We start from the raw sequence: 27,474 nt of genomic DNA, 5'->3' as shown, positions 1-27,474 counted from the left end.
ATTTTCCTGGCAGAAATGAGCCTCCATATAAATCAGCCTGCTGTGCACAGGTACATTTATTATCATCTGTAAGCCTCAAAAAACTATATTAGTTTTTAAAGTATATTTTTCCCATATTGTCTTTAGTGTTTCTACTTATTTAGAGACACTAATTTTCTTTCCCTTTTTTGACATTTGGCTGGAAAAGGTTAACAATGTGTCTTAATGAACTGTGTTTTATAATGTGAAGATAATACATTTTGATATTTACTCATACGACTGGTACAAAAGATAAATAAGGCTCATGTGTCATTAATCCAAATTTTCCATTTGTTCTCTTTTATTACAATCATCGGGGTGAAATGGAGACACACATACAGGAGCTTTGCATAGAGTGGAATTCTGAAAACCGGAGCCGGGTCCTGTCAGAAATGTACGAGGAAAGACGAGAGGTGCGACTGTCTTCATCTGGATGTGAAGCGAGTGATCAATCTTACCAGTGATCTGCAGCAGAAAAGCCTCGATATATGAAAAACTGACCGAGTGAGTGTTTACCCTAACGTGAAGCGTTGTTCTTGTTGTTGTTGTTGTTGCCCATGCCACAAAATCTGCCCGTCAAGCAAACATGAGGTGATGTTCTGGAGTGGGATGTGTTTGTTAGACTGAAATAGAGAGAGCAGGCCTAATGGTTGACTTTGCAAGCCCCAAACCTTTGGTACATTCGGTGCAAAATATATATTTATACACACAACAGGACAGACATACATATACATTTATATACAAAGAGACAAACAGGACCGCACACATGGTACACGTACATGTGCTCTCACGTTTCACAAAATCAAAACAGCCCTATTGATTCACCACTGACTCATGAGCAATGAACCATAACCATCGACCTATTACTAAGATAGGCAGACACGCACATGTGAAAGTAACGTTTTTTTGAAACATGCTGCCGAGATACTCGCCGTTACACTGTCATAGAGAAATCAAACTACTGCATTCACACCGTGTCCATTCCCAGAGCTAAAAACTAAGTGGCTAGAGCACCTATTCCCTACACCCTGTTCCCATGAGCTTCACACTCAAGGTATGACAGTGCCAGGTAAGCATAAGGCCGCATGCCTCAAGTGACACAACTTAACCAGCTCCCTCACCCCTTTTTTCTCAATGGATAGCGATATCCTCATGCAAAAAAAGCTAGTAAGGACAGTGTGTTGCACTATTTCAGCATGCAATATCGAGCTATAACACAACGCCATCTAGGGGTCTCTGCTCCCAGCACAGCTCACAGAGCTGACCGGGAAAGATCCCGCATGCAGTATTGGACTGGGAGGGGGGGGGCTGGGATACGAAAGTCTGCCTCCACATGTTGATCACATGTGGGGCTCTCTAGCTCTATTCCAGCCCCTGTGGTCTAGCTCCAACAGGACTCTGTACAGTAGGTGTAATCTTGCATGCACCCCATAGAAAACGAGTATGTTTGTGTGTCTGTCTGTGTGTCTGTGTGTGTGTCTGTGTGTGTGTATGTGTGTGTGTGTGTGTGTGTGTGTGAGTGAGAGTGGTTTGGGTCGTGCACTTAAGAGTTAATGTTTTTAATCACATGCTTTCAAGACAAAACTATTGTCCTGCATGGACGTGTACGCCAAAAAGTTTCTAAAGTACGATATCCAGACAGCCTTACAGGCCGGTGCTGCTTCCTGATCGTCATCATCATCATCATCATCATCATCATCATCATCATCATCATCATCACACCTCCTCAGGTCATTCAGAAAAGGAGACAATCACTGCTTCTTTGCTTTCAGCACACCTTACTGCCCCCTTGTGGTGATATCTAGTTTGGGGAAATTTAAAAGAGAAGCTCACCCAAAAAATGAAAGTTCACTCATCATCTCCTCATCCTGGTGATGACGGGGAGACGTTTCGTAGTCCACAAAACATTTCTGGAGCTTCACAGCAAAAACAGCGTCACAACATCGAACTATAAATGAAGGAAGGAATCTCTCTCTGTCTGTCTGTTCTTCACATATCTGCAGAAACGTTTATCCGATCTACTTCACATTTGGCAGGTTTGTTGCTGAGGACCCAAGGAAGTGTTGAATTCGGTGCAATTTGGACACTCGTGCATTCATAACGAGCGAACAGCAGTTGTTGCTTGGCTTCAGCACTCAGCTTCATGGCTCTACAGACTGAAACTGGGCTCAAACTACAGGACTTTTAAACTGATTTTGAAATCGGGTTATGTCAAACGCATAAACTCCACAGATTTTAAACTTGCACACACAACAAGATTTGAAAATGATGGTATCACACACTACAGTTAATGTGTGTGCACCACCTGTGACGGCAGCGTGACACGTGATCTCATTTGCTGTAGAAAGAAGTGAGAAGAAACCAACAGAAGAAGGTTGAATGAGTCTGGATGATTGGGGAGACGCGCTCAACACATTGTTTCTACACTTCAGTGAAAACTAGAGGGGAGATTTTACGTTTCTGTCAACAGTAGTATGCTAGCTAACGTTAGCCTCAAGGGCTAGAATGTTTACTGTTGATTAGCAGCACTGTCAGCTGCTCAGGGATGCCTCTCTCATTGGTTGCTGTGGTCCGGTTGGAAAGTATGGATGTAATTTAATTTAAATCATAACTATCAAATATGTTTGATATTACTGTGGCATCCCGATGAGTCTGGATTAAAGACTGGATCTGTAAACGCCTCACGTCACCAGATCATCTGGACCGAACAGCCGGTTTTGAACAGCACTGCATTAGTTCTCCTTATCAACAGAAGTAGCTGGGGACTTGTTTTAAAACATAACAAACAGAACTGAAAAAAACAAAAAACAAACAAACACAAAATGGCTCCATACAGCTCATTATTTACACCCTCGACGTGCGGTTGAGCTTGTGCACCCACTTCAGACTTGGCTTAGCAGCTACAGTGAAGATCTCCGCTTAAAAAAGTAAATAACATCTTTTCAAATCAGTTTGGGATCTTGGAGTGTCCTGAAACTTGGATTACGCTGGATGAGCTGTGTGAAGCCATTTTATGTTTTCACCCTTGTAAGTTTGTCAGTTGGTTGGTTTGTCAGCAGGATTACACAAAAACTACAAAACGGATTTCCACGAAACTTGGATGGAGGATGTGTCTCAGCCCAGAATAGACCCCATTAACTTTTAGCGTGGATCCAGATAAAGGGGCGGATCCAGGTATTTTTCTCACTTCCTATAACATTGTGAGATACTGTAGTTTTTAAAAAACAACAACCTTTATGTTAATTTCTCAGAGAATAATGCAAAAATCAGGTGTATTTAGTTGCTGGTATCTGTGAGTGAGTATAAAAGGGGGCTGTTGGGCCTTGGCGGAGGTATGCACTCTACGTTTTAAAACAACTCCTCATCTACTTCAGTTGTTTAGGAGAATGCCGCAACACGGTTTTTCTGTGAAGCTCCAGAAATGTTTCGCGGACTTACGAAACGTCACCTGACTTTCCATTTTTTTTCACAGTTTTCACATTTGGATGAACTGTTCCTTTAAACCGCAGCTCCTTAACTTCCACCATCTTTGATTTGTGAGACATTTGATCTGGGGGAAATTAAAACAGCTTCCCTCATGAAACTTCACTTCATGGTCAGGAAAACCCAAGAGGCACTAAAAAAGATCCCACCGCTGCACCCTGACCAGGCACCGGGTCGACACCGGGGCTCGAGTCTTCATCGCGTCGTCCTCGCTCCTCGAGCAACCGTCGTCACGTTCGACTTCCTTTTCCCTCCGCTCTGTGTTTCCTCTTCGGCCGAACGGAGTTGCTCGAGGGTTCATACATTCAGTCACTTATTTGGTACATTCATCACTTTCAAGAGGGTGGGAGGCGATTACATCAGTGAGGAGGACGTCGTGTGTCATATTTATGAGCATCTGTCTGTGTGAGGAAATGCATCTATTACTCATGATGTATGTGTGGAAACAGTTTGAGAGGCCGTGCACTTCTGTTTGACTGAAGTGAGCCCGTCAGTGCGTCTGTATACCGGAGCGAGTGCTGTAAGAAAGTGCACCCAGAGCGTCGTGTTGTCAGGGTGTCCTTGTCGAGGATATGCATGTAGTCTGAGCCTCTCGTGGTCATGTAACCGCTCTGATGTCGCAGTATTGAAGGTAACAGTCCCGACCAGCACACCGTCCATAACTGTCACTATTCATTTGTGACTCACTTTTCAGCCTTTTTCAGGAATCAACACTGTGAAAGTACGTGTATTCTCAGTCTCAAAACAACTTGTTTTTACGCTATTTGTGTGTGTTTCATGTGTGTTTCGTGCACACGAGTGTTTCCCCAGCTCTCGTACAGGTAAGGAGGACCAGCCAACATCCAGCTTTAAGTCTAAAATGTCTCATCTTTCTATGCTGATAAAAAAAAGTCTGAGGGGAAACACTGGTCTGCACCGTCGATAAAAACAAAATGTCTCATGTTCGTGTGTGTGTTCTGTGCAAAGGTGATTCATGTGTGTGTGTGTATTATAGTTCATAACGTTGCAGCCCCAGTGCAGAGAGGACACAGTTTAGAGGTCCAGAGAGGGAGGAGGGAGCGTCGTGGTTCAAGAGCAGCTGTCTCTGAGGTGCAGGTTGGAGGAGGAAGAGGAGGAGGAGGAGGAGGAGGAGGAGGAGGTGCTAGAAATCCAGTAAACAAGGCCATCAACTGAAGAGATAAAGCACACATGTGGCTCGATGAACAACCATGAAAACAAGAAACTGTACAGCTTTTTCAAACCGTCCTCCGATTCGCCGCCTCTCCTCCAGAAGGTGTTCGCTTTGACGACAGAGAGGCGGAGAATCGGAGCGAGAGCCTGCGAGCTGAAGTGACGAGAAGCCGGTCGAAAAAAAACAGCAGAGTTTTTCCACGAGGGGGGTTAGTTGCCTTTTGAGGATATTAGTTTTGTTTTCCCTGTCTCTCCGAAGTGAGAAAGGTGGACCTCCAGGTGCTTCTCTTCTACCCGAGTCGCGCCCGAGATGAGGTCACTCCAAACCGAACGTGCTTGTTTCCTCGACGGCGGTCACCAGCTTCTCGTAGAGCATGGAGAAGGACGGGTAAGGAGGGAGGTCCAGGCGATTAAAGCAAGTGTGAGCCCTGAGGAGACACAGAGAGACAGAGGTCATCAACCTGACTCACCTGTGAGAGGTGATGTCTTAAAGGAGCAATCTGTAGTTTTAGGAAGACATTTTAGTCAGAAGAGAAACAAACTAAATTAAAGCTGCAAGCAGCGATGAACGGGCCCTCGCCCCCCCACGTACGTCGGGCCGAGGCGCCGTCGGAGGGCAGACGCAGAGGGCAAGTCTGTCCACTACTGTATGTGGCCCGAGAGCTCACCCATCAATCATATGTCATGTTGTAATGTATGATTAGGAGAAAACAGCCTGTGAATGTCATGTAAATTGGATGATGTTTGTCGTCACAGCACATAGCTGAGCGAAAGATAGCGCCTCAGTAAGCTTCTGTCAGAAATGCATGTATGTGTTATGTGTGAGAGAAAGTGTGTGTGTGTCTTTTGGTTTCACTTCTGTTTTGTTGTGCTTGCTTTTATTGTGTGAAGCTCTTTGTGCTACATTGTATTTGTATTAAATGTGCGATATAAATGACGTCTGATTGATTGATATCAGGCTGACCCACAACACAACGTAGCCACCTAGTGGACAGTTTGTGTCCAACACACACCACACATTGACATGGCTCGTACAGTGGCCAAGCATTGAAAGTTCAGACTGTCATGCCCACCAGGAATAACGTAGGCGAAAGCTTTTTACAACTCTTCATCATCAAGGTATGAGGATGAGTCTTAGTGACTGTGAAGTCTGTGGCGTTAAATCTGTAGGGCAAGTTAATTAAAGTACGAGCCATGGAAATGGGTGGAAATGGCGGCAACATCTCAACTTTGAACCAAAATGGCAAACTTCCCGTTGGACTGAGGTTGTGGGTCCAAGAGGCTTTTTTGTGCGTTTGGTCACGATACTTATGCGTGCCGAAATTCGAAATTCCTGTTGGACTGAGGGTTTCGGTGCCGAGGGGTATTTTGTGCGTCTGGTCATGATACATATGTATATCGGAGGCAAAAGCTTTTGACAAGGTGTCATCATCAAGGTCTGAAGATGATATTTAGTGAGTGTGAAGTCTGTCCCGTTAAATCTGTAGGACTAGTGAAATAAAGTACGAGCCATAGAAATGAAACAAACTCACATGAGGGCAGTTGTGGCATCGAATTAACGTACTCATGTGTAATGAGCTACGGGCCATGACCTGGAAGCTATTGAGCTAAAATGCTAATATTTGCTAATAAAAATTTATAAAAATTATGAACAGATGTAAAATGTAAAAACAAGAGGTGTATCTCATGCAGCCAGTGTAGTTACATGATCCCAACATGATTTTGAGTCAATTGGTCACATGACCTGGAAGCTATTGAGCTAACATGCTAATATTTACAGATAAAAAAAAAAAAAAATTAATAAAAAATATGAAAAGATGTTAAATTGTAAAAACAAGAGGTGTATCTCATGCAGCCAGTGTAGTTACATGATCCCACACTGATTTTGAGTCAATTGGTCACACACAGACAAAAAATGATCACTACAAAAACAATAGGGTCCTTGCAGGTTCCCTGCTCGGGCCCTAATAATAAACAACTCTCTTCATTTTCATGACTGAATTAACAAACTGACCTTAAAGAACAACACAACTTCATACTGTTTCACTTTGTTTATATGTGGCGGACCCTGCCACCTTTCTAGCTTCACACAGTGTTCTGGGACCTCATTTTCCTCTGAGAGCAGCTTGTTTATTCACTTATGATATAAAAACATAGCTCAAGTTTTTATTTCCTATTTATATTCTTCTTACTGCTCTCTACTTATATTTTTTATATTTTCTACTCATTTATTATTACTGTTTTTAACTGACGCTCACTATTTGCTATCCCCTCCGCTTTCGGTAAAAGGATTATTGTATCTCATCAAGAAAATCATTTCCTACAGTCCCTGAAGGCGACATCTTACCTGGGTAAGGAGGTGATTTTCCCCCACTTCTCCACACAGAACCTGCGGGGTCCATTACTGCCCCGTAGAGAGGCGAAGCCCTCGTAGGGAATACTGGAGGTGCCTGTCACGAACTAGGAAGAAGAAGAAGAAGAAGAAGAAGAAGAAGAAGAAGAAGGACAATAAAGTCAGGAGAAGTATGAAAGCAGCATCCTGAAAACTTTTTAGATATTTTTTTTTAAGAGGAGACAATACAGGTGAAAACTAAATGTTTTAAAATGCTGGTCAAGTTTGATGTTTTGGGCTTTATGTCTTCTGTCTGTGTCTCACTTAAAGGTGCTATTTGTAGAAAAGTTGATTTTTGAGTCTCATTCCCAACAAGTCAAATAATAATAATAATGCTCTGGGTCGCATTCGGACAGAGCCGGCCCAAAGATTTATGGGTCCCTAAGCAGAATCACCACCCACCTCAGCACCATCAATATTAACTATATATTATCCATCATTTGTCCATTTTACATCTAACACGACCATTATCATGACTTACTGGTGAGCTGGAAAGTAACAAAATAAACCACTGTACTGTAAACAAGGTAACTATTTTAGTATGAAATGTGCAGAAACTACAAATAAATTGTTTCCTACATAAAATCATAAATGTTAAGTATGTCAAATTTAAGTGAAATGCAAATGTTAAAAAAAATAATATACAACGATATGAAATAAATTAAATATAAACTTAAATAATGACATTAAAATTAACTGGGAGGAATGGAAATGAATAAACCAGTAGTCCGTTAAAGTAATAACAAAATATATTTTTTTGCTTTTGCATGATTTACCACTCATATAATATACAACACACAAAAAAATATATATTTATCAACCTGTCATGTGACATTTTAAGAGCTCTTGGGGGCCGACCGGTCCTACAACAGTTTTTGGTCGAGACTCAAAAAACAACTTTTATCTGAGTATTTTCTAACTTTAATAAAAAACATAAATCTTGTCTCCCAGCTCTTTAATCTAGAGACATTAAAGACTAAAGTATAAAATCCTCCTGCAGTCCTCGGTGTGTCTCTGCAGTGGCCTGCTGTTCCCCCGAGCCTCCACACGAGGGCGGCCCGCGTGCATGCGGTCCCCCACGTGCCTCCGTACCTGCAGCAGCCGGAGCCTCTGCTCATTGTTGAACCGCTCCACAGCCGCCCAGAACCAGCGAATCACTATGTGGTTGTCATGGTAACCTGCGGGGAGATGACACAGGATGATGGTGCATGAGTCAGATGAATAACAAAGCGAGGCCCACCGTGTCGCCTGCTCCTCAGGGCTCTTCCTCTCACTGTCTCCTCCTCCTTTTTTTTTTTGAATGGGCTCTGCTGTTTAATGTTTAATGTCTGCAGCCGTTCTGTCGATTCCTCTATTAAAAGGGCTTCACACTGAGTCACGGCCCAAACGTCACTTTGAGTTCTCTCTTGTCTCTTTGCTGCTGCTGGCCGCTCTTCAACTGCATTGGCCCGACCCTTGAAAAGGCTTTTAATGTGATCTCTTGTAAATGGTTTGGACACAGGAGCCTTCATGCTGCTACTGAACACAATGTGTATTAATATAATGTAATACAAAACAACTCCCCAAAGTTTTCAAGGGCTCATAATACGGCACATTTCAGATAATGAAATGGTTTCTCGGACTGAAGATTCATTTTTTTATCGTGCAGGAAGGAGTTAAAGTAATATCAGTGGTACACATGTTCACCTTTTTAGATATACTGGAAGAAACCCGACTTGAATCGACTGGTTTTATTTTAAAGGATTCAAGCCTCTCGTCTGAATCTGACAGGAACAAACTTCAGACTTTGGACTGAAATCCGTCCACTAGAGCTGCAGCTCTCTCACGTCCTGGTTCTGTTGGAACATCACGTCTCCGTCACAGTTTCAATGTGAACTGGAAGCTTTTCAGAAGCGCTCCATCTGTTCCTCAGCAGCCAAATTTCTCACGCTGTTCGACTTGTTATTGCTGACATTTTTTTGTGTTAACAAGCTCACTGATTAGAAAGTTGGAGCTCATTTATGATCAGTGTGGGAACAGATCCTCTGTGGCTGCACGTTACTGGTCTTAAAGGTCCCATATCAGGTTCATATTTGTATTTTTGGTGTTTATTAGCAAATGTTTACATGCTTTAATGTGCAAAACAAACACAACTCACCCTGTGAATGCTCCGTTTTAGTGCCTGTCTCTTTAAAGTGATAGTAGGGGTTGGATGAGGTACTTATAAACCTACCTAAAATATACATATCCGTTTAAGTGTGCACTATATTTTGAACATTTTTGGTGCTTTACGTTGTCAGACGGCCTTTTCCTTTGGCACCAATTGTCGCTGTCACACTTTAGGATCGTGGATATTGTCGTTCTTCTCCATGACGCTGTGAATAACAATGTTTTTCTTAAAAATCGACTGATATCACACAAACTTGTGGCTTCTACAGGAGGAAATACCATCGATTCACAATCTCAAAGCTTGTGGTAAGTCTGTGTTGTCTACAAACATTCATGAAGTTTGGTTCAGTAAATGTCTGAAAATGTGACCAACTCTGCTGGATCAGAGCAGCTTAAAGCTCAACTGAAGTTTGCTGCTGATCGAACGGACAAAGAAAAAACCTTCTGGAGGGAAACTCTGTGGTCAGATGAAACAAAAGTTGAGTTGTTTGGCCGTCAAACTCCTGTCAAGCATGGTGCTGGTAGTGTTACGCTGTGGGGCTGTTGAGCTGCCAGTGGATCTGCTGCTCTAAAGAAAGGAAATTGAGTAATGAAGAAGGAGGATTATCTCCAAACTTCAGAAGTGACAGAATGAGCCAGCAGAGTTGATCATATTCTCAGAATGACGTTTAATAAATTCATTACTGAACCAAACTTCATGGATGTGTTTTGTGACAAAGCAGTTTGTGTTCCTCTCACAGAAACATGAGAGCTGTAGAAATCATCTTCACGACATCATGTCTGATGATCAACATCCTCCATTCAGAACATTAATGTGACTTTTACTTCTCAAACCTCGCTGTTGAGCTGTGACGGACCCGACATGCGACGCCGCCACGTTCGGTGGATCTTGAGGGATGTAGCCGAACGAGCCGGTGTGAAATTAGCTATCTTACATTTGTCATTCAAATTTTCTACATCTCCCGAGAAGTCAGGCAGATTTCTGGGTTTAATCCTCCGACCGGTTGAGGAGAAAAACTTGGAAATCCCTCCGAGAGTTAACGGATGCACACACGCGCAGCTTGTGGATGAATATGTCAGCTGTGTTTTCCATTTGACTTTGCTAGTTTCCTCACGTTGCCGTCAGCGTGCCGTGAACGCTTTTCATCTCCGCTCCGTTGCCTCATTGCCTCCCTGCAGCTTTACGCACCTCCTCTGTACTCGGTGTTGTTCCTCCAGTCTGCCAGGTCGATCTCTGCAGTGCCTGCAATCACCAGCTCCAGCTCCCTGGCATCGAACACAGACACCAGCCGCACGTCCACCACCTGGGAAACACGGACAAACAGATTTAACACACGGTGTCACATACAGTACGAGTACGGCTGATTGTTGGAGGGAGTTACTGCATCAGATACTTTATTAGGAGAGCCACAGATTTGAAATAAAGAGAAGGGGCTGGACGTTTACATTCCAGACGTCTGACCGTAGATGAGTTAAAACAATGCACTTTAAACACGTTACAAAACAAAACACCTTGTTTTAATTTGAGCTAAGTAGGTTGTCAGCTTGAATCTCTGCTACTGACGCCCTCAGTCAAACATGTTGAAACAGAGCTTGTTCCTCAAGATCTCCAGAAAACAGAGAGCATTAATTATTCTGTGATAATGACATAAATAACTCGTGATCGATCTCATTATCACAGGAAACACTGAGGAAATAATATGTTTGACTCCTGAATGAACGAGTTAATTAGCCGACTAACAAAATTATCGAGGGATGAGGCTGAATCTGTCTGCTGATCCTGAGAATAAACATCATTGTGGGAAAAGTCTTCATCGGTTTGTTTGACTGTAAATGTTGGATTTGGCCTGTAAACTCACACGTAGCCCAGCGATCTGTCGTCCTGCCAGGTGAGCGAGTTAAACAAGGTGTTGGGCTTTTGTACCAGGTATGAAGAAATAAAAGCAGAATCTGAGCAGCGGGCCCAGATTACAGTCCACTCCTGCTTCACTCTGTCATGCTGAGCCTCCACAGCAGGGAGGGCCGGTGTCAGCATCCATCTTCTCGCGGTTATAAACTGGAATGAGTTCTCGCCCGTACAAATATTTCAGACGAATACAAACATGTTTATCTGTCGTTACTCGGAGTTTGAACAGACCTCTGCAGGCACGCTCGGCAGGAACGTGTCCTGAGCTGACCAGCGCACAAAACCCAAACACTCTGCTGTGAAAATAAATACTGAACATACCGCTGATTAACTGGAGTCAAGCACATAATAGGTATTACTCAGTACTCTACAGCATCTAGCCATTTTAATTCATCTATTTGTTGCTTTTTAATGGTTTTTGTGTTTTATTGTGTCATTTTACATCATGCCTTTTGTGTTATGATTTGATCTTTTCCTGTGTTTTACTTAAATTCTTGAGTTTTTATTTGGGATTTCCTGTGTTTGATGTAATCTCTTTGTTTTTTTTGGCCTTTTATGGTCTTATTTTGATAGGACAGCTTAGAGATGACAGGAAATGGGATGAGAGAGAGCGAGGATGACATGAGATAAACTTGATTTGACAGCAATAAACAATATTAATATATAATATCATTCTAAGATCATTTTATGCCACTGATATAATAATAATATAACAGCATAATGATGGTTCACCCTTTCAAAGAGCATAAACATTAATAATCAAGTACTGGAATTGGAAAATAATTAAAAAATCCTGAATGAATTAAAGCTCTAGAAAAACTTTGTTAAAGTACAACGTGTGCAAATCGCCAGAAATGAGCACTAAATTCAAAATGGCCAACCTCCAGTTGGGTTTAGATCGTGGTACCAAGAGGCTTTTTTGTAGGTCTAGGTGTGATACACGGCTGATATTATCAGCTGATATTGGCCGCTCAGATTTATCGGTATCCGTGTGTATATTAAAAAGACAATAAAGTTTATTGTTAAACTGTAAATAATTCTTCCTCTGTTACCATTTTATGAACATATTGTATATATAAAAGTTTTTCACGTCCTAATATCGGTACAAGCATTGCCCTCAAAAATCAAACATCAGTCTGGCTCTACAACGAGTACTACTAACAGTACAAGTACAAACTACAGGTGTATGTGTGTATTGTACAACATGTGGGACATGTGCTGTAATAAATTCTCCATGATCTCGTCTTAGAAACCCTGAACATCAGACGCACTTTTCATCAGTTAACAGAGAATTTGTTATGATGATAAAAAGTTGCTTAATCTTAAAAGTGTTATTAATATAGTGTAACTATAATCTCATTACATGTAATCTGGGTCGATTATTTACTCATGTTTTGTCTTTTGATTAGACAATCCTGATCACATCTTATCCGCTGTGACCCGACGCTGACGATAAGTCGATAATCATCATGACAGGCCGGCTCTGACGAGCAGAAAGAGCAAAGATCGAACCCAGATGTCTGATGAAGAGCGATGAGTCATGATGGACTTCACTAAAATGCTGCTTTGTCATTTTCTCTTTGGCTTCATCACAACTGTTTTTAGCCTTTTGCTCAAAGCTGAAAATGCCAGATGTCAGTGGGAGTGTGGGTGGAAGGAGGCTCGTGGGGTCTTGAGTTAAAAAACAGGAAAATCTCAGCACCTGATGCAATGACGCAGCCACACTGCGTCACTGATCACAGAGTATATTTCAGCCAGTTTGTGCTCTTAAGAGGAAAAATCTTACTTATTGCCTTTTCAAGAGTGACTCAGATCCTCATTAATACGCCGACGTTCAGTGCTGTACCTCGTAGAAGCCTCGGACCAGGCTCTCCGTCTGCTGGGCCACTCCTCGCTCTATACGCCACTTCACCATTCGCTCGATGTACTCCTTCTTGTTCTTCTCTGACACGGGGATACCAGCCCCGCCCGGCTTCAGCTCTCGCTCTGTGATCTGCAGGATCACACACAGGCAGGGAAAACTTACATCTGAGTGTACAGTCCCACATTAACCAGGCTGCATCTCAAATGTTACCAGGCTGCATCACAAATTTAAACAGGCTGCATCTCAACTGTTACCAGGCTGCAGTCGCAAATTTAACAAAGCTGCAGTCACAAATTTAAACAGGCTGCATCACAAATTTAACCAGGCTGTAGGCACACATTTAAGCAGGCTGCATCACAAATTTAAACAGGTTGCAGTTACAAATAAAACCAGGCTAAAGTCACAAATGTAAACAGGCTGCAGTCGCAAATTTAACCAGGCTACAGATTCAACCGGGCTGCATCACAAATACAACCAGGCTGCAGTCACGAATTTAACAAGGCTACAGTCACAAATTTTACGAGGCTGCAGTCACATATAAAACCAGGCTGCATCACAAATTTAAACAGGCTGCAATCACAAATTTAACCAGGCTGCAGTCACACATAAAACCAGGCTGCTGCAGTCACAAATTTAACCAGGCTGCAATCATGCATTTAACAAGGCTGAGGTCACAATTTTGGCAGGCTGCAGTCATAAATGTATTCAGGCTAGAGATTTAACCAGTCTGCAGTCACAAATTTAATCAGGCTACGGATTAAACCAGGTTGCAGTCACAAATTTAATCAGACTACAGATTAAACCAGCCTGCAGTCACAAATTTAATCAGGCTACAGATTAAACCAGGCTGCAGTCACACATTTAACCAGGCTGCAGTCACAAATTTAACCAGGCTGCAGTAACATATTTAACCAGGCTGCAGTCACACAGTTAACCAGGCTACAGTCACACACCTGTCCGAAGACCTCCTCATTGACGGTGAAGGTGAGGTCCAGCATGTCCTCGATGTCGTTGTCCTTCATCCACTGCAGACTCTGGTGGAACTCCTCGTCCAGGAACTCCAGGTCACTCAGGTCACAGGGGCTGCAGAGAGCAGGCAGAGGGGTCAACGAGGTATCGATGGGTCGCCCTACTCATAAACCACGGCTGATTATAAGGGGGGAGTTCAAAGGTTAAATGCCAGTGTGAGATAGCTTTCAATGAAGAAAGCTAAAGGTAGTAAACTATAACACAGAGAGATGCATGACAAGATGATATGTTTGCTTAAATTCAGTATGTATCAGAAAAAAAACCCTGAGACACACAGATAATAAATAAAAGTAAACTGGGGAATAGTCAACATGTTCTTACATCTTTCTCAAAACATGTGTTGACAACTTAAATGTCAATATGACATCTTTGACCATATTGTCCTAAAGTTAAGGAAATCATTTACAGAAAACAGTTGTAAAAATGTGAAATTATTTGGATTTTTTTGCCTGTTTTTCTACAGATGTGAAGCTCACCACAGATATCAGTGTTTGAATGAATACAGGAGAGTGTCATTTAACACTTTTTCTAGTTTTTTTGCTCCTTGAGGCATCGGTATACTGTATAGGGCTGCTATGAAGATGATATGTTAGCTGTTTATAACTGTAGCTAAGCTTGTGTTTCTTTATATTTTGGTGAATCTGCATCATGAAAAGTTTTTTGCACTGCACCATGACAGGAAATCAAAATGCATCACTTTGCTGTCCGGCTGCATGAAGTATCTGACGTGCTTGTTATTAGAATTTAGAATACATTTCTGTTTGTTTGATAAATTGTCTGCACGATAATGTTGCAGCCAAAAAAAGCTCCCTGTTGCTGGGAAGGTTAGGAGCTTTTATTATCGCATAAACATCTGTCCTTAGTGCAGACATTTGGCAGAGTTTGAGCTTGTTTGGACAAAGCTATTAATAAGGACGCTGCTCCGACTGATGGGAAACCCAGCCAGCTGCTGGCTGAGAGGATCTGACTGAAACACTCGTATTCTCAGCAGTCTCTTGGAGGTAGGGAGGGGGATCTGACTGGAAGTGCTGGTATGGATGGGAAGTAAGAGGGAGGAAGGCGGAGGGACTTGCATGCGAAGAAGCCCCTTGTAGAAAGGTCTGGTGAAGAAGGCATCCAGCAGGTACTGATGGACCAGAGCCAGGCCCAGGATACGCCCACTGAAACGAAACCTGGACACAAGACAGGAAACGGGTGAATACAGGCTTCGCTGGATTTATTAGCCCCTTTAAATAACTTTTTACATCGAGCGCTGTGAGCACCAGATTGAGCAGGTTTACTCTTTAAGATGTCGACAGATTTTAAATCTTCTTTCCGCAGATACATAAACATTGAGGAGGTTTCTCGGGCCTGGGCCTACATGTTGTCGTGCTTCATGTCACATTTAAGAGGCTTAAGTGAAATTTGAAGATCAGTTTCCAACTGAGGATGCACCAGATGGTGACACTGTCTGAGACAATAAATAAAATCCTCCCAGGATTCACAGTGAGAACAATAAACTGAGTCAGAACAGAGCTGGAGACCGAAGCACAGAGACCAACTGAACCAACAGGGAAGACGAGGAGCTGTGCAGCTTCACACCCAGCTCACACTTTAAAGATGACTCTCTGTTCTGTCTGTCTTGAGAAATACTCTAAGGCTCTGTTCAGACCTGGTATCAACATCCCTCATGAGCGATCCGATCACAAGTGTACAGGTGTGAACACAAGAAGAAGAAGAAGAAGAAGAAGAAGAAGAAGAAGAAGAAGCTGGCCATGGCTCTCTTAACCTGCCAATGTCAGCAGCAGATGTCTATAAACACACTGTGTTTCAACCGATCCAATCATTGAACTAGTAACCACAAGATCCCCAGACTCCCTTTAGAAATCGTGCAATTTTATGAGTTGTTGAATATGATAAAATTTATAAACTTTGTGAAACCCTGTCTCTGACAAATTTTGAATTATTAAGGCCTTCTTGCAGATTCGGCATTAAATACAGAACATTAAGTTGTTTCTTTCCTTGGATAAAGTGTCTGGTTGTCGCAGCAGTCTGCCTCTGTGTCTAAAGTGCATCTTCAATGCCAAAGTTTCGCAGCTGTTTCTACTGATTTCACCATTTATACAACATTTATGAAAGAAGACACAATTTTATTGGCAGTCAAATTTTACAAAGGCAGTTAACAGTAATCAATAAAGGCGACTTATTTGTTCCCCGTGGAGAAAGCCCCCAGACTCCCTTAAGAAATTGTGCAATTTTGCGAGTTGTTGCATCTGAAGAAACTTTATAAACTTTGTAAAACGCTGTCTCTGACAAATCCTTAATTATTCATGCCTTCTTGTAAATTCAGCATTAAAAGCAACACATTAAGTTGTTTCTTTCTTTGTAAGAAGTGTCAGTTTCTCACAGCATGGCTCTATCAGCCTGCCTGTTTCTGCGTTAATAGTCTTACCTGCCAACATTTAGCAGTTTAGTATTCACGCTAAATTTATGAGAGAAGACATTTTATTGATGGAGAGCATGTCGCATTTTACAAATACAGTAAACAGCAACCAATTCTTTGTCGCCGGCTGAAAAAGTCACCAGACTCCCTTTGAAAATTGTGCGATTTTGTGAGTTGTTAAGCTAGGGGAAACTTTATAAACTTTGTGAAACATTGTCTACAACAAATTCTTAACAACTTGGGCCTTCTTGTAAATTCGGCATATAATAAAAATGAAGTTCTTTCTTTCTTTGTATAAAAAACATTGTGTCTGTCCCACTGATTTATATGTTTATTTGCATATAGAGTGGGGAAGTGATATATGATTACAAGAGGTCACTCGAGACACATGTTCATACCAGGTCTGAACAGGGTCCAACGTGAGAAAGATCGTCTCTTCAAGAACATAAATATGGACTTGACATTCCTCAGTCTGATGTGTCATGTTTATCCAGCATGACAACAAAAAACCCTGCAGACTTCATGTTGCTATCGTCTCCATCCAGCCTCTGATACTGTGATTTTCTTGTCTGGCCTGCTTTTCATCAGTCTGATCATCCATCATCCAACCATGCATCCGTCCAACAAACCAGTGTCAATGAGGCACGACTGACAAATAGCTGATCCAGATTCCCACACAGCACCCCGCAAACGACTTCTATTCTGGCATCAGTGCGGAGCAGACAACATGAACACTGTACCGTCGGCAGAGCGACACACTGACTCCCAGAAACAGACGGTCGACAGATAGACTTACCATTCGTGGTGGTTGTCCACGAAGGCAGACATGGGGCTGATCTGGACGGTGTACGTGTCATTGGCTGAATACTCAAACAGGCCGTAGTACGGGTTGAAGAGCTCTCTGGAGACGAGGAAGAAAAACTCTCTGGAGGGTCCGCTGTAGTCCAGCCTGCAGGGAGAATGAATCAGTGACTCTTCTGCAACTACAACACAATCATCAGCACTGGAGACACAAGATGATACAATTATCTGACAACAAAGGATATCGTGTGACTCATTCTACCATCTACAAAAACCCGGCGTAGACGCTGTCAATCATCTGTGATGTTTGTTTACATAGATCTACTATTAATACTCTTTAGTAGTAGTCCTTCTCACACCCACTTCCTCCAGCTGCTCATCGACTAGAGGACTGTAGATTTACTGGGATGTTATCAGATCTGTGTGTAACTGCACAGTTTAAAACGTAAAGGGACATTTGACCCCAAAATCAAAAACACACACGTTTCCTCGTACCTGTCGTGCTATTAATCTATATAGATTGTTTTTGGTGTGAGCCTTGAAACATGTCTCGAGTCCGCTGAAAAATCAAACTTATGCGACAGATTTCAGACGGACCGAATGCACCGTGTGCTACAGGAAGTGAGCGAAAACGAATGAGCTAAGTTAGAGTATCACTTAGTATCATTTTGTGGTAAACTGTTCCTTTAATGTAACGAATGCCCAGCAAAACTTCTCTGACTAAATCATGATAAGAAGATGAATTTGGACTGAGATGAGTCTTTCTCACCCGTCCTCGCCCACGAAGCTGACGTAGAGTTTACTCCTCTGCAGGTCTTTACGGGAGTAACACATGATCTGGTTGAAGGCGTCCTCCAGGAGGTGATCCCTGCGTATGATGAGCCTGAGAGCACATAAAAACACAGTGACTACAGTGTCAAATCCAGCTGAGAGTTATTATTATTATCTATTATTATTCTACATTTTTTATTGGAGTTGAACCTACTTGACTTTCCCCGGTCCCTGTCCGTAACCCTTGGTCTCCAGCTTTCGATAGAAGTTCCTCAGTTTAGCCTCAAAATCTCTCTTGTAGGGAGCAGGAGCCCGGGCGTTGGCTCGCTGGGTGCCTGAGATATAAATCAAAGAGGGACAAGAAGAAAGAATAATATGGAGAAAACAGACAATAAAAGTTGGACACGCAGTAACGAGTCTGAAAGAAGACATGACATGGAAGAAAAAGAGCCAAATGTGTCGTGTCTCCCCTTAAAGTACGTCTGATGTATGTGAGTTTTATGTCAACATCAACCTGTGTTATATATGAAATTGCTTCTTTTATTTAGTGAGACGATGTAAACAAACGTCAGGGTGAAATTTAATAACACAGGTAAGAATTTAATAAAGAGGAGAGAGAGAGAGAAGGTGCATCGTGGCAATAAACTGCGTCTGTGTCACCACGGAGACGGAGACTGACCAGGGGAGCTCTGCGGAGACGAGATGCTGTAACTCGGGTGGAGTAATGGTGGAACGTATGACATCACCTCCTCCTCAAATAAGCTGGAGACGAGAGAGAAAAACAGCTCTGTGACGATGCACTTTTCCAGCTAATCCAAGAGGGTTTTAAAAAGAGTTTATTTAACGTTAGAAGGAGAATTATCTCTACAAACAAACAAACAAACAAACACTTCATCCCTCCGTTCATCAGGAACATTCAAAACTGACAAGTTTGGCAACACGTAGTGAAGAATTATAACTTGTAAAGATACTAAAGTCATCAAACAAAATGTAAGTGGACGACAGATATTTCCTCTGAGATGTTCTGGAGTAGAAGTAGTGATGGATTACTTTAGTTTAGCATTATCATCAGTGGATAAAATGGGAATTAGACTTGTATTCATGGACGTGGTGCGGCCTGTTGGATAGTGACCATTAATCAGCCTGTGACACTCACACACACACACACACACACACACATGCACAGGACTCACCTTAGCAGCATGACGAGGTCAGCGTCGCTGGAGAGACGAGCCAGCCCATTGACTCCCTCAGTGCGAATAAACTGCACCTTCTCCCTGCACACACACACACACACACACACACACACACAGAAACCCGTCAGGGGGTACACTGACTCAATCCATTAGGATTAAAGGTTAACTGTGTGTTCAGGGTGACTGATGATGATGATGATGATGATGATGGTGGTGGTGGTGGTAATGGAGGCGAGTAAGGCTTGAGAGGAAGAGAGAAGAAGACAGAAGGAGGACAGAGGAGGGTAATCACAGACATACTTGAGCGAGTGGTTCCTGGCGAGCTCGGGCTGCCTCTCCTGCAGGATCTCAACGATGTTGGGTTGCCGTAGAAACGCCACTATCTTGTCATTGTAGGCTGGAGAGAATCGGGAGAGAGGATTTTATATCTGCGTGTCTGTGATTGTTTACAGCTCATGTCTCTTTGTGTACGCGTGTACATCAGCCTGACTCACCCACAGGAACCACGTCTTGGTACTGACTCCGAGTGGAGCCGCTGAAGGTGCTGGAGGGGCGGGGCATGACGGGCGGGTTGGTTTGGCGAGAGTCGTCCACCACCTGTGACGAGAGGAGGCACTACGGATCAGGTCGCATCCTAGTTCTGACACCGATTTACCCACCGGTCATCGGCCAACACTGACCTGTATGTTCCCCACGATGACTACAAATGTCTTATTTCTTATGTTTCTTATGTTTTCCACATGAGTTCACAGTTTCCCAAGCTGCCATTTCATTAAAGTCTGTTCAATTTAGTAAGGAGCAATATCTATAAACGTACATTTGTATAATACGTATATTATATTTTTAATGCACTGGTATCTGATCAGAACTCGTTCAGGTATTGGATCGGTTCTCAAAGGAAGAACAATATGCTCGTCAGCGAGCTAAACACCACTATCGTTCATCGAATATGTGTCTCAACACCAACTTCCAATTTCCATTCGGGTTTGTGAAAACAAAAAAAAGCAAGATGTCAGGATGGCTCCAGCTCTGTTTGATGCAACAAAAGCCAAAACATGACTTCTTCCAAACCCTAAACGAGTGGTTTTTGTACCTGCACCTAACCAGACGATAAACATTGTGCCGTCACAACATAAAATTAAAAAACTGAATCTAAAGAAACTTGATCTTTCCACATATCTGTGGTTTGCAGACATGTATATTGCCGACATATACTTTGGCGACTAGGTTGTTAAATGACTTGATGTCTCTTTGCACTAAAGGAAGTAAAATATCACAGTTGGTAAATTGAACTGCATTAACTTCCTGCAGCTGACTTGCATTTCAAGTAGCAATGATGTCATTGTGACCCTGCCTGTGTCCACAGTGCAGAATCTCAAGAAGCATTTTTTCCCTTTAAATCTGGCCTCTCTAAACATTACAGTGTCTCTGCTAGCTTCAAGTTGACTCCGGGTGACATGTGGTGCAGTGGCGGCTAGTCTCTCACCTCCCCGGCACTGTGGCTGCGCTGGCGGCTCAGGTGCTGGCGGTGGGCCAGCAGCCCGGTGGAGCGAGAGCTCTGGAGGGGCAGCCGGGGGTCAATGAAGGTCGTGGAGCGGCAGTTGTGATCCACGAAGAAAGGCTGAGGATTGAGATGGAAAAACACAGTCAGGCAGGGACAGAAACAGACGTTCACACTGAGAGTAAAGATTATAAAAAAGACTGAGCAGAGATCACGGTCCTGGGGACACGTGAGCTCAGGTTTTGGGGTAATCCCAGGTCAAATGTCAGAAGTTAGGGGGTCACACATACACACACCTTCCCAGTGTGGTCGTGCTTCATCTCCCAGCCCCGGGGAAGCTCCAGCTGCTTGTTGGAGAACATGTTGAGGAAGGTGACGAGGTCGCGGTTGTGCTGGTAGCGCTCGAAGTAATGAGCGTCCCGACGCACCTTACTGATCATGTGCTTCAGGCAGGTGTTGCTCGTAAACATGCGGTAGGCACTCTGGGTGGAGAGGGGAGAGAGGTGATGTCATCAGAAAGGGACGAGAGGACAGTATTTTCATTTTTCATTCACTCAAGATGGAGGACAGTACAGTGTGTCTGTTTGTATGTGGACAGAAGTGTGTAACAGAGGTGAAAGCTGTTTGTACTGACGGGGTTTGAATGCAGCACGGTGAAGAAGTCGGGGCTGCACAGGAACTTGGCGCTGGGCGACTGGAGCAGCAGGGAGAGACGCGACCGCCCGCTGGAGTGAGCGACCGCACTGTCTCGTCTGTATTCTGCAAAGAAAAACAACCAGTCACACTAATGGGAACAGCTCAGCTCACGAAAACTCGACTCTAAATGACATATCAAGCATTCAGTGTCAGTGATATAAAAGACTGTGGTGAGAGCTTTGTGTGTAAACAAGCATTTCAAGAGATGAATCATCCTCGAGAGGTGAGTCACTGAATTGTTCCTGTGAATGAAACCTGTAATTTGTCTGTTTTTGGGTCTATTGACACTAACCAGAGATGGAGTGAGGCATCAGATCACTTTCTGGTTCAGGGAGCAGGTCGACCGGCGCTTCCTCCGCCCGGTCACTGTTGGTTATCGTCCTCCTGATGCTCTGGTACCTGTGATCCACAGTAAAGATGAAGTTAGTGAAGAGAAAGTCCAGTTTTACACTATTTTAGCAACGATTGTCGTCTTTTTCATACAAATTTTTACTTAACAAGTTTCTCTGAAAGTCAATTAAAGTGATAAGTGAGGAATCTTTTTGAATAAAGGTAAAACAGACAAATAAACAACAGTAAAGCGGACCTGCGGTTGAGTTGCTCCATCTGCTGGATGGAGTTGGAGCGGGTCAGGCCCTGCGGGGCCGGAGGTCCGGTGGGACGCTGCCATGTGGTGGTTCTGTTCACGTGGTCCACGAAGAAGATCCTCCCATGGCTGTCGATCCGAGCCTCCCAGTCTGAGAGGTGATCAATAATTGACAGAAGGTGATTAACGCCTCGGGGGAACAAACAAACGACTCCAGACTTCTGAACTCGTCTACAACAATGAATCTTTTGTTAATCACCTATTTTAGGATAAAATGTATTCATGCATTATTTGTCTTTGTCAGCATTAGCACAGCTAACAGTCTACAGACAAGCTAGGAGCCAGATGCTAACATAAGCATGCTAATATTCAGGTGTTAACATGCTAATGTTTAGCAGGTTTAATGTTTACTATGTTAACCATAATAGTATAGAGTGTTAGCATGCTAACGTCTGCAAAACAAAATGGAAATTTGCAAACATTTTATTTAAAACAGAGTACTTGAGTAAATGTACTTAGTTACTCTCCATCACTGGTTTTGGTTCTGGTCAATCAGTAGGACGTGGACACACAAACAAACACAGACACGCTGCTACACACAGATAACTACACACTGGACAAACAGTACAGTGCATGCACACACACACTCACTGGGAGGCAGCGGCTCGTCCACGCGTTGGTATCTGTGGATGTCGTGACGGACTGAAGGGAGCGAACGCACAGGATGACCGTTAACGTGAGATCCTGAGCACCGCAAACCAACAGAAGACCAAAATAACGTTTTAATGTGGAGAAAATGGTCAAACTTAAAAACAAAAAAGTCCCGAGACAAACACTGATTACCTTCCTCTCCATCTGTTTCCGTGGTGACCTGCTCTGAATCGGCAGACCCCGCCTCCTCCTGTGGCTTTGCCCCCTCCCCTTCCTGTTCTTCGGCCACGCCCCCTGAAGCCTGCATGCTCAGCCTCCTCGCTCCCATCTCCTCCAACTCCACCTGCTCGATGGGCGGAGGAGCTTCTCCTTCGGCCTCGGCGCCGGAGCCTTGCCCGCCTCCTTCGTCGTCCACGGCCTGATTGGTCGGCGGAGTGCGGGACACCACGTCTCCCCCCGGGTCTATGGCCGTCTCCGCTCCCTCCTCCGCTTCCTGCAGAGTGATAATCGTTACAGGTGGGGATGTTAGTCACATACACACTGATATGCAAACACATTCACACCTACTGCTACGAAGTATGTGTGAATTACAGGAAGTCGGTCAACACAGCGTGAGGAGCATCGGCTCCGTCACCACGGCAACAAAAGAAAACGGAGAAACTTTGGACTTCATGCAAAAATGTGCTGGTGCGTAGGAGTAACAGCTAAAAGAAACAGTCTGAGAGTGTTTGTCTCAGAACCTGATGAAACACAGATCACCAGGTCCGACTCAGGAGTCTCACTGGTACACGTTATCTCCGACAGACCGACTGCTGCAGAACATGTTATTTAACAGCCCTGTGTGAACGTGGACCGACGGTGCTGCAGTACATTTTTTATGATGCAGTGTCACATGAACACAGCTGGTGCTAGGACCCAGCGGAGGCCGCTGCTCAGTACAGTGTGTACACTGTGGGGACAGTGATGACACTCAGAGTGGACCGAGGCTGCACGTTCAGCCAGAGACGGTAAAGAAACGGTACGATGGCGTCTGACCACAGCAAAATATTATTAGAAGACAAAAACAGAAACAGACGAGCCGAGCGGATGATGTCGTTTACCAGCCCGCTCATTGTAATATTTATTAGTGGCAGTGCTGCAGGTGATCAACTCACAGCTGTCTGGTTGTTTTGTGCTTTTAACGAGCAGATTTTACACAATATACCTAAAAAAAGAGCATCATGTCAAGTTGTATTTTACCCAATAACCTGTCGACAGTGTTGTAAAAAATGCCCAAAAGTCAGACTTGAGTAAAAGTAAAGATATCCTGCTAAATATTACAATAATCACAAACTTTGCTAATAAATATAAATATAAAATTATTTTTCCACAAGAAAAATGTAATTAAATTAAATTAAACTTGAACTATTTTGATTATTGATCATTTAAGTAACTTATCAAGCAAAATGTCAAACATAAGCTACTTATGTTTCATCAGATGTGATAGTTTACTGCTTGTTTCTGTTTTATATCTTTGTGTTTTCTGGGATCATCTTTCTCTATTTTCTGATTTTATCTTGCAGACAATTAATTGATTTTTTATACAAAATATTGTCAGATGACTGATTGATAACATTAATCCTTATTTGCAGCCCTTAAAGAGACACACTTTAGACTGATACACAAACAGAGAGTTGAGTCTCACCACAGCAGTGGTCAGTGTGATCGGACAGCTCTCTGACGATGACACGACCGTCTGCTGGGCTGTTGCCATGGAGCAGGTGTCGATCTCTGAGGACGGGTCTTCGAGAGGCCCTCGACCTTCTTCATGGACCTCTCCACCCTCTGGCGGAGCAGCATGGGACACAGCCTCTGTGAAAGGAGCCTCCTCCACCTCAGAGAAGACGTCTGGCTCAATGTCGTCCAGGTCCAGACCTGCCCCCATCCCCATCCCCATCCCCAGGACCGCCTCTGCGTCCGGGGGCAAGTCTTCTGTCCCACCACATGCCCCCTCGAGCTCCTCCTCCAGCACCGAGGCCTCCAGCTGCTCCGGCTGCAGCTCAGGAAACGGGTCTTCTTCCTCTGTGACATCTGGAGGTTCCCCATTCATCAACAGCGGTGACAGCGGCACCGGGGAGATGTCATTGGCCCCGGACCTCTCCTCGTCCTCGTCTGAATCGATGTGCAACATGGCGCTGAGCCTTGTGTGTGTGGGGAAGCTCGAGCGCAGTTTAGGTGAGGCCGCGCCCAGGGGTCTTTCACCCGGGCCTTTGGGGGCCTCAATAGCATCCAGGCCCTCCATGAGGGACCTCTGGAGGATCTCATGACCTGACAAACCTGCAGGCCCAACAAATCTGGCCTGAGCTCCGACAAGAGGCAGTTCCTTATCTGGTAAGGCCGTGGCGCCGCCTTCCCACATGCTTTGTGAGCCCTGGGAGCCAGTAGGAGACGGGCCCGAGGAGACCACTCCTGGAAGATGGTGGGGAAGGTCCTCATCATCGGAGGGAGTCCCCGGAGCTCCGTTCAAAGACGACATGCCAATGATCGAATCAGGAGAGGCACCTACAGCAACGGGGAACATTTAGTGGTCAGGGAACAAGTTGTGGCAAATACTTGAAATACAATTTAAAGTCAGATTTACCGTCCGGCCCGGTCGAGGTGAGCTCCACTTTGAACTGCAAATGGCCGCTGACGTGTTCAGTTGGCAGGCGTCGACACAGGGGGAAGCTCACAGGCTGGATTCTGGACGGACAAACAGCGAGAAAGAAACCCTCAAATTTAATCGCACAACATTTCTGATGCTAAGGGGCTCCGAGAGTCATGAAATCTGTGCTTCTGACCAAACTAAACGCTGTAGCTGACTGTAGATCCATTAAGTACACGATGTGTGAACTTATGTCGGTATGTTTTCCACCCACCCTGGTATTTTTTCTATAAGCCGCTGCACAGGGATCGTGAGCTGCCCGAGGAAGCGTTTGATGATGGGTCGACTTTTTGCAAACTTGTCCTTCACCTCGATGTACAGGATGTCTGTCATCAGTGCGACAAACGTGTATTTCTGCAGAGAGGCAAAACACATGAAGTCAAAACATTCTCAATCGTGTACCGCTAATACACTGTTTCAAAGTGTTTCAGTAGTCGTCACCTCTCCATGCCAGACGGGGTTGGTGGTGTTAGCGATGATGGCTGACCGTCGCTCCTGCCCGTGGTGGCTGAAGATGGGGAAGACGCTCCTCTTCCCCGGGTGGATGGACATCTTCAGGTACGGGTCGGGGTTGAAAAACATTCCCTTCTTCAGGCCTGTGGCGCGTAGATCTGCAAGAAAGCGTCACCAACAGCAGGCTTGTGAGAACGAGACAGTTATCTTTAATTTTGTCTTCAAGAAAGTGATTCCAACTCACCCGTCAGAGTGAAGCTGATCAGTTTTCGTGGATGTTCGACGCCCACCTGCTCTGCCAGCCCCTCCACCTGAGAGAGGACAGACGACAACAATACTAAATGGACTGAAATCTCATCGCTGAAGTAGCAGAGAGAGTTACATTATTCATATGGATGTTGGGGATTAACAGTAGGAGGTCCATATGTTGGGATAAATTGAGCATTTGGCCGTCAATCAACAGGACGGTATGAAACCCGGGTGTACAAACTCTGATTTATGTGCCTGCCTGAACCACAGCGAGGCTTCATTATGTTTACTTCACAGGACTGCTGATCATTTTCTCTGAGACTTCTACACATTTCCAGAGAGATTTCCAGACAGCCATTTGTTTCATATTCATGTCTGTCCAAATAAAAAACGACTTCCAGCAAGTTGAATGGAGTAAACTTGGCCCTGCATGTTGGTGCGCTCACAACAAAAACAAACATCTAATGTGGTAATCGACAAGGAAAAAAATTGTGCATGAATGAGTCTCAGATCCAGGATAGAAAAGCTAATCCAGAAATAAACCAAAGTATTTATAATTCTTTGGTGTAATTTTCACCTCTGATGCCTAATTTTAACCGTAATGATGGAGCTGAACCTGAGACTCTGAGTGTCTAAATATAAAACCGATGCAAACAGACCAGGACTGCAGGGTTCTTCACGGTGATGCAGGGGGTCGTTGCTCTCAGCGCTCCGCTCACTCCGTGGTAGTACTTGAAACAGATCTTTGTCTCGGCTGCAGAGGAAGCAGCAAAGAGTTATGGGATGTGGAAGCAGTGCAGAGATTATCTGCCTATTGTCGGCCAGAAAACTGAAAATTATACTGTGGAACAACTGATCATCAAATGCAGACGCTCTGGGCTGGCGGCTCGGGTCGGACGCCAACACAAAGTGTGAGTATTTGAGTATTTAGGATCAGATTTTGGTGACTTACGCTCCATAAAGTAGGGCCCGGGCTCCAGCCTCCAGACGATCTGACCCTTCTGGGTGCCATTCACCCCTCGGTTCTTACAGTCCCACACGTTGGACGGACTGGTTTCATCTGAACAAAAAAACAGAGCTGTCAGTTACCGTGTGACAGATGACCGTGTTTACATTCAACCCTGATTTCAAAACCGAAAGACCCGACAGCGCCTCGAGCTCCGGGGGTCGTCGCTGCTCCTCGCTACGAATAACTTCCAACAAAGCTGCATCTGTTCCGCCTTTCAGCGTGTTTAGTCTGCAGACACTTTTTTTTCCAAAACACAAGTTTGCCTTTAATCAGTGAAATCCAGTCCCTAAAAATAGCCTCCCCCCCCGCTACAACCTCTAAGCAGAAGGACAAACAGCAAACTTCCCGTGAGTTAAAAACAGGGAGGGGAATTCCGCTGGTCGTAGCACTTTCACACACAGATTAATGAAGCACCGAACTCAGCTGAGTCCAGGGAGAAGTGTGTG

At 44.1% G+C, this 27,474-nt stretch overlaps 1 protein-coding gene across 1 annotated transcript; it reads right to left on the bottom strand.

The window, feature by feature from the left end:
* Positions 1-295: 295 nt before the first annotated feature.
* On the bottom strand, positions 296-27,102 carry hecw2a (HECT, C2 and WW domain containing E3 ubiquitin protein ligase 2a). The gene is made up of 28 exons (XM_084361278.1): positions 26,972-27,102; positions 26,679-26,773; positions 26,015-26,081; positions 25,759-25,928; positions 25,532-25,671; positions 25,255-25,355; positions 24,319-25,175; positions 22,827-23,127; positions 22,635-22,727; positions 21,984-22,134; positions 21,690-21,796; positions 21,336-21,460; positions 20,998-21,183; positions 20,687-20,821; positions 19,695-19,797; positions 19,501-19,597; positions 19,198-19,281; positions 18,684-18,766; positions 18,219-18,339; positions 18,003-18,116; positions 17,229-17,381; positions 15,084-15,182; positions 13,935-14,064; positions 12,964-13,110; positions 10,401-10,515; positions 8,156-8,241; positions 7,019-7,131; positions 296-5,099 (listed from the first exon to the last, which is right to left on the bottom strand). The coding sequence occupies exons 1-28, from the start codon at positions 26,976-26,978 to the stop codon at positions 4,988-4,990; spliced, it is 4,092 nt and encodes a 1,363-aa protein (XP_084217404.1). The 5' UTR covers positions 26,979-27,102; the 3' UTR covers positions 296-4,987.
* Between the last annotated feature and the right edge of the window lie 372 nt (positions 27,103-27,474).

Source organism: Pagrus pagrus, assembly GCF_965226575.1.
Source record: "Pagrus pagrus genome assembly, chromosome: 9".
Lineage (NCBI taxonomy): Eukaryota > Metazoa > Chordata > Actinopteri > Spariformes > Sparidae > Pagrus > Pagrus pagrus.
This window is presented reverse-complemented; position numbering and strand designations above follow the sequence as displayed.